This window comes from Aythya ferina, assembly GCF_964211825.1.
Source record: "Aythya ferina genome assembly, chromosome: 18".
Taxonomy (NCBI): Eukaryota; Metazoa; Chordata; class Aves; order Anseriformes; family Anatidae; genus Aythya; species Aythya ferina.
This window is the reverse complement of record NC_140317.1, coordinates 5812838-5820421: the sequence shown is the minus strand read 5'-3', so window position 1 is coordinate 5820421 and position 7584 is coordinate 5812838. Positions and strand designations below refer to the sequence as shown.

The 7584-nt window shown below is 49.3% G+C and overlaps 1 protein-coding gene across 2 annotated transcripts; it reads right to left on the bottom strand.

Moving 5' to 3' along the window:
• Positions 1-1384: 1384 nt before the first annotated feature.
• On the bottom strand, positions 1385-5752 carry UTS2R (urotensin 2 receptor). 2 transcript variants are annotated; one of them, XM_084492346.1, is made up of 2 exons: positions 5423-5752; positions 1385-3090 (listed from the first exon to the last, which is right to left on the bottom strand). In XM_084492346.1, exon 2 carries the CDS (start codon positions 2944-2946, stop codon positions 1798-1800), a length of 1149 nt encoding a protein of 382 aa, XP_084348472.1. In that variant the 5' UTR covers positions 2947-3090; positions 5423-5752; the 3' UTR covers positions 1385-1797. The 2 variants fall into 2 exon arrangements, with proteins under 2 accessions (XP_084348472.1, XP_084348471.1); XM_084492345.1 differs by having other exon boundaries at positions 5536-5752.
• Between the last annotated feature and the right edge of the window lie 1832 nt (positions 5753-7584).

The window sequence follows — 7584 nt, the reverse complement described above, 5'->3', positions numbered from 1 at the left end:
TTGGTTATGGTGGGCTTGGGGAAATTAACAGAGCAGTCCTGCTGGGGATAGGGGGTTTTGGCTGACCAGCTCTGGTGACAGATCCCCTCCTGTGCCTTTTGGTCATTCTTTGGCACCGTCCTCATTGCGGTGCAAAGCCTGGATGAGCTGAGATCTTTCCAAACACCCTCCCTTTTTGACTCTGATCTTAGAAAATATAGACTCTGCTTTCCAAGAGCTCAACCCACAGTGGCTTTCCTTCATAATGAGGGGAGCTGCTGGTGCTGAGCTTGGCTTGAGCTATTCCTGAGCAAGAAGCAGTTAAAATTGCAATCTCAAAAAGAAAGAAAAGAGGCCAAATTTTACATTGTCTTATGATAAAGACCTAACTACATAAGTGACCATGTTAACTGCCCTGAAGAGGAATAGGTGGTTAAAAACTAAATTCAATTCCTGTATAAGCAAATTCAGCTTGCTGCACGCTGGAGGATTGCACTGCAGTTCTGAATTTGCTCTTGAGCATTAGTCTGTGACCGGCTCCATGGCTTGGTTAGAGTTGTGCTGGCACTGCATCCTTATATCCTTGCTAACGAGGTAACAGGGCTAATGCAAGCAGAGGACTCCTGCACGGATGTTGGCAGCGCCCCAGAGAAGGGACTTTTAGACTCGCTGGAGAAGCGCCAAGCATCACGGAGGGGATATTTAGCCTAATGATGCTTTATCATCAGTGAAAGCCAGGACAGGCAAAGTGTTCTCAGTTCAGGCAGGACCACATTCGCATTTTGTAGCAGTAAAACAAAATCATCTGTGAACAGAACAAGTGATCTTGGTAATTAGGGAACTTTTGCTTTTATAATTGAGTGTATTAGAGACTTCTGCTAGCACAGCTCACCGGAGCTCGCATCTCCTCACCCCCTCTTCTCCCTCTGTCCTTTCTCCCCGGACTCAGGGATGGAGGTCTGGTCTGTCTGGCTGTGTTTGATGATGCGAGCCCTGAGAACAACAGAAGTGGAGATTCCTGATCCTTGCTTGAAGGAGGGAAGAGGGCAGATACACTGGCAAAGGAAACTGGAGCTGGAAACTGGAAAGCTTTCCACTGGCAAAGGAAAGGTTTGTCAAGGACAGATGATACTCCCCCCGTTAGTGCTCATGTTTTGGGGGTCAGTGCATGAGGGGATGCTGAGTGTCCCCTGAATGTGGCACAGTCATTGGAAGCCTGTCTCGTTAGCAGGAGTCACAATATACTGCAGCAGCTGCTCAGCTACAGACATCCGTGTGAGTTGAGCGTTAAGCCCAGCGCATACGTGAGAGCGTACAATAAATGTGAAGGCAACCAAAACCAGGACAAACACCCATGGACATTCCTCATCCAAGCTGTCCAATTCTACCCCAAATTCAAGCTGGATTGCATATCACAACCATCAGCTGCTTTGTCTTTATTTCACTGTTTTCAGTTCTCATACAAGTACTAATCTAGCATTACTGCTTTAAAAAGAACAAACTACAGCCATTCACGGGATAACATAATTTTAAACTCTGTGAGACAGCTGATACTATTAAAAAACATGGCCCTATAATAGGTTTTCATTATTGATAGCTACTTGAGGAGACACACACTATAAAATATAAAAAGCGAAAGGCTATTTGCGAGCTTCAAATCAGTGGCGTTGGAGGAAATGGGAACAGACAAACGGCACAGCCTCTGGACTAAATGTGTGCACATTATGGAGCTGCTAAGGCTTTGCCTTTACAATGTACACTTTAAATCAAAGCAACATTGAAGTCAATATCGATTGTTCTTCGAGATGTGTTTTACCTTCAGGCACTGCTGTTTCCCAAAGGAGCATGAGCAAGAACATATGTCTCTGTGCAGTGCTGGCTGCTTGTGGACAGAGATCTCCCCGAAATCCTCTGAAACCGATTTCTCCTTTGGAAGTACCCACTGCTGCTGCTGAGGGTCCGCTGCCTGTTCTTCAGGTACTCCCGGTAGTTTTTGGTGAGCAGGGTGTAGAGGAAGGGGTTGATGCAGCTGTTGCTGTAGGTCAGGCAGGTTGTCAGGTAATTAATGTTCTTCATCACCTTGGGAGATAGAGGGAAGGATTCGTAATACTGGAAGAGGAGCTGCCATATCCAGAAAGGCAGGAAGCAAGCCCAGAACACCAGCACGATCGTGAAGATTAAATAGAGCACCTTTTGGTTTGGCAGCCGCTTGGTCTGCTTGAAGGATGCTGTTTGTGACACCCAGTAAATCTTAGCTAGTCGGATGTAGAGGTAGCCAATGATTACCCCTGGGCCCACAATGCTGGTGCCAAAGAGGATGGTAAGATAGACTTTGTAGGACAGCTTGCTCCAGGTGGGTAGGCAGATGCTTTTGTTGTCCCTTTGCACCAGCTGGATCATGATGAGCATTGGGAGAGTGAGCAGCAGCGATACCAGCCAGATGACAACAGCAATGGCCTTACGGTAGCTCTTGGACCTCTTCACCGTGTCAAGGGGCTTCAGCACAGCAAAGTAGCGCTCTGTGCTCATGACTGTAAGGGTGAAGATGCTGGCGTGCATGGTGAGGAAGTCCAGACTGAACAGGATGCGACAGCCAATGTCCCCAAAGTACCATTTCTGGATGAAGTAGGTCCCAACAATGAAGGGGATGGTGAGAAGGTAGAGGAGGTCTGCCAGAGCGAGGTTGATGATGTAAATATACATGGAGGCAGATGACCGCAAGTAGTGGCACATCACCAGCAAGGTGTACACATTGCCGGTCACCCCAATCACACACATCAGGGAGAGGATGGTCCCGATGGTGCAGATGGCAATCATGTCCTCCACAGAACCAGAGGCTGGCACGCTGGCCCCGGTGGCGTTGGTGGAGGCATTGGGTCTGATTCTGAACAGGCTGCTCTCGCTGGTGTCTGTCACCATGTAGGGGGTTGCAGAGAAGTGGCTCTCCAGCTCGTCTGTTAGGGACATCCTCCTGGCCTTTGAATGTCAGAGGCTTTGCTCATGCCACAGGTCTTCAGAGAGCTGTTCTTCCTGTTCTGAGAAATGCTACTGCTGGGAGCTGGTGAACCATTGCTCAGTGAGGTCTCATCCGAGGAAGATCTGCATCCTCCACTAGAGGAAAGACATCAGAAACCAACAGATTAGAATCTGCCAGAGCAACACAACCTATTGTTCAGAAGTTACCTGTCCCTGAGTATGTCTTTACTGCCTGCACATACCAAAGGTCTGCATTGAGGCCACTCATGCAAGGCTTATGCTGTCATTACGAGAGCACAGCTCTGAGGAGTGACGCTTTTTAGTGTGCATGGAAAAGAGAGAAGAGATCGTGCAGATATTTGGAACCGCTTGCTGCAATCTTTAAAGTTAGTTTGGGGTTGGGGAAGAAAAGTATCCTTCCTAAATTCATAGTGCAAATGCTGATAAGCTCTTTGCTAAGCTCTTAACGTGAAGGAGTCCAAGACCCAAAAGGGAAAACAAACTTTGTATTTACCATTTGCAGCTAAAGGGAATGTATCACAGGGAATAGATGACAAAGTCCAGCATTTCTGCAGTGCTTTCCCTGAACAGCTTTCCTTGAATGAGAAGCTCCTGCTATGTTGTGACCTGCAGTTTCCAGTTGTCGAGTGATGGAGAAAAAAGGCATTTTCTGTACATAGCGCAAGCTGTAGGTTGCGCTGTGAGCTTTAGGTATGTGTAAACACGGTTCTTTTCATGTGCTCTGTCAAGTGTGAGCCCACAGATGTTTGTGTGCCCATGCAGAGAGGTCTATTTCAGACAGTCCTGTCTGCGAATGTGTCTTATGCAGCGGGCTGAGATTGCTCTGCAGCGCTTTAGGCAGGTAGTCGCTCTTTGTACATGGGAGCTTTTGGTTAGCTCAAGCCCAGTGTTGTATAAATCATGACTGTTGCTTTGAATTTGTGCTGGCTTGGGGTGTAGGCAAAGGAATATCGAACCTGCTTCAGAAAAACACACGAAAAAGTATGTAAAACACCAGGATTTTAAGGCATAACGAGAAGCCTGTACCAACATAAAGGTCACTGCACACAAATGTTTGCAGTACATATTTTACGCAGCTCAGATTGTCTATTCATTTAGAAAACGCTGTGAGAGCAGGTGCTGGACTGCCTTGTCCTTGCAGGGCTCCACAGGCAAAGACATCCCTCTGCCTGTTCCATGGGGCAGGTTGGATTGGTTTTATCATGGGAATTTATGAAGTAGTGCCACTTTTCCCAGTGAATTTGGTGTCCCTTTGCCTCCACACCCACTGACTCCATTGCCATCTTCAGCCTGCTTCCTCCTTGGCAGGACGGCAGCACCGTGCCCTGCTCCAGCTGTCCTTGGGTCAGAGACCCTGCCAGTGACCACGGTAGCACTAGAGGACAGGCAATGTTCATCCTCTTCATGACTTGCCCTCAGTTTATCTTCTTCCTATTACCATGTGATGGAGATTTCATGCAGAAAGTCTGCAGAAAAGAGTGCAACCTAGCACAGACAGATTTCTCCTTCCTTACTGGTTGGGATAGGGGTGCGAAAAAGGCAGAAACGCTACACGAAGCCCATCTCCCTCCCATGTCCCTCAGGTACACACATCCGAGGGGTAGAGGTGACGCATGGTCTGGCAGTGGTCAGTTCTTTGGGAGGTTGCTTCTCTTGACTGATCTCCATCAGCTTCACTCAGCTTTTCTGCACCCTGCAAACCTGTATCTGCCTTCTCCCTGCCGTGCTGTGCGATCCCTCCTGCTTGGCTTTGGGCATGTGCAGCCAGCCCATCCACGCACCGGCTGGCTCCCTCATCGTCTGCCTCATCCATGCTCCTGTACGAGCTGTGCTGGCAGCACAAGCGTCAATGCGTGGAGGAGACGCAGATGCTCAGGGGCTCTGCCTGCTCCTCTGCCACACGGTCACCAGCAGGCTTGGTTGGAAGGGAAGAGCTCTGCAAGGGATGCTCCAGCTAAGCCCAGCTCTGGTGACACACAGCTCTCGGGCTCGGTTGGATTTGTGCTAGCTTGTTTTCAGGAACAAGTTTCCGTGACCCAGGTGCTGGCTCTTTGCAGCTGCCTTACTTTGTGCTCTGGGCACTTGAAGCAGGTTTGTGTCGTGCCTGTGCTCATCGGTGCAGGTCCCTGTGTGACAGCTCCTGCTAGAGAGAGCTCCCGTACCGCGGCTGCCTGCTCTGCTCCTTCACCAAACCTGCATTTTGCTTCATTCATAAAATCACTACAGCGCTAATTCAATTCAAACACTCCAGCTATCTGCAGGCAGAGCTCAGAGCTAGGCAGGTCCTCGTTCCTAGAGGATGAAAATTGTACAGATTGGGGAAACCTTGCATTGCTTTAAAGTTATTGGCATTGCTGCACTCAAACATGCATGCATACACACAAACACATGCAGACACACACAATAAAGAGCCTGCTCTTCCAAGCAGCCATTCAAAGTGTCTTACGGTCTAAGCAATTTTCTCAGCCATTCCTGCCTTTTCTTCTATGTTATCAGCACCGAGGGGCACCGTGCACATTCCGGTAGCAACGAACATAAAGGAATTCCTCCTGTTCAAACCTTGCTTTTATATCCAGCAGGTGAAGTTTCCTACAAGAAACGGAATAAAAATGCAGCTGGTACTTTTAAAGCTGAAACTTAAAAAAAAAAAAAAATAAAATAAAATAAAAAGAAAAAAGAGAATCCTCCTTCATGGGAAGACAACGCCAGCTCCCTGTGCTCCGTCGCATCTGGAAAGGCAGCAGCAGAAAGGAGCGTGCTACCTCTCTAAGTATGTTTGAAATCTGTGCGCTCTTAATACTCTCATTCTCCTCCCTTCACTCACGCCTGCTATTTCTGTTACTCGGTGACGTTAGGCATAGCGTGGCTTTGACTGCAGCCGGCAAAGAGCCTTTTTAAAGCAGCAGTATTTGGATAGCTGGGGCTGGCTGAGCCCGCTCTCCCTGCCTGGCTGCGAGCCAGCTGGGGCTGCGAGGGGTCGGTGCTGTGTTCATCTCAGGGCTGGTGATAAAAGAGCTGTCCTGCCCCTCCTTATGTCACAGAGAAGGGCACAAACATCTTGTGTTGCCTGAGCAAAATCACTGTGTCTGGGCACAGTGGCTGGGCCAGGGAGGGTTAAATTCCTGCGGGAGGGTCGGCTACCCACGGAAATGGCAAGCTCCTCCATTCGGAGATCAATTCCAAAATGAAGCCAAAGTTTATTTGGGTTGGACAGCGTATTCACAAACGAATCTGTGCGGTGGTATCATGCACGACAGCATCTGAGATATTTCAGGCTGGCAATAACAAAACGCTGTCCAGGTTGTTTGGGGGTCGGCTGCTTGCCTTTCCCTGCGGTTCTCGAGGAGGTAAAGACAGAGCAAGATCACCCAAGCTCCTCGAAAACCTCATTGTGAGGAAGGGACTGGTGCTGAGAAATGCCAAAGCTAACTTGAGATTATTTTGTTAGCATCTGAATATTGGGTTGGTGACCTGTACATCATGGGATTGCTTTTCTTCACGGTTCCCTGCTCTAGCTCTGTGCAACAGGGGGAATTGCTTCTGATGTACGGGAGGTGAGGAACATCTCCCAGGGTCACTGCAGCTGGACATGGGTGGGTGGGAGATACCCACTGCAGTTTCACCTGTTTTTATTCAGGTGGCTACTGAAAGGAGGTGCCAATTCCTGGCACAGGGCTCCAGGGAGGCAGCAGCTGTCCCTGGCTCTGCACTCGGGTCCCTGCTGCATTGCCCTGAGAAACTAAGAGCTGTTTCCTCCTCAATCTCTTTCTCTGGGTGCATGTGTTGTGTTGTCTCTGTTCTTGGTCTTTTACACTCCGCCTTCTGGGAACTTCCAGATGCGTCTCCTCTCCAAGGTCTTGGCTTCCTGCAGCATGAGCCCAGTTTGGGAAAGCACTCTGTCTAAATGGTGCTTGGGCTGCCTGGGGGACAGTGGTGACAGCTGGGAAGGGTCTTGATGACCAGCTGCAGCTGTGCCTGCATGGGGCAGCTGGTGCTCAAAGCAGAGACCTGGGCTTTTGCATCTGGGGAGGACTCAGGTTAGGAACAAATCCTCATGGGGAGGCTTGAGTTTGCAATGAAAATACATTTCATGTTAGTGGCTCTTAGAAGGGCTGGCTGAGCCCTAAAACCCCAGCCCAAGCACCTCGGTGTAAGGGTGTTTTGCTCCAAAGATTTGCTCTAACTCTGCATTTTGTGTGTCTCTCTTGGCAAATCTTTGGCAAAGTGCGAAGGCAATTCATGTGGCACGTTCTTCTTCCCATACAAAGCAGGGACAACCTGCTGGTGTCCTGGGATCCCCTTGCCAGTCTTCATGTAACCCAAAGGATGTGTCCCCATCTGGCCAACCCATCGCTTCCCTGGGCCTGTTGGTCCCAACCTGCTAGTTTCTTTTTGGTCTTCAGACCTGGAAAATGTTGTACTAGTGCGTGCTGGTTTTTCAGGAAACGTCATTGCTGTCGGGGCTGCTGTCAGAGTAAGCTGAGCCCCCAAACGGTCGGAAAGCGCCTGTGGGCTGCTGGAGCCATTTGAGGAGGTGTCTGGAGAGACGCTTGAGAGCGATGTTGTGGTGTCAGGTTCACAGCCCTGGCTCAGAAGGTTGTTTGTGAT

Excerpts from the sequence above, each read along its gene's own strand:
- UTS2R (XM_084492346.1), bottom strand. The coding sequence starts at position 2,946 with ATGTCCCTAACAGACGAGCTGGAGAGCCACTTCTCTGCAACCCCCTAC.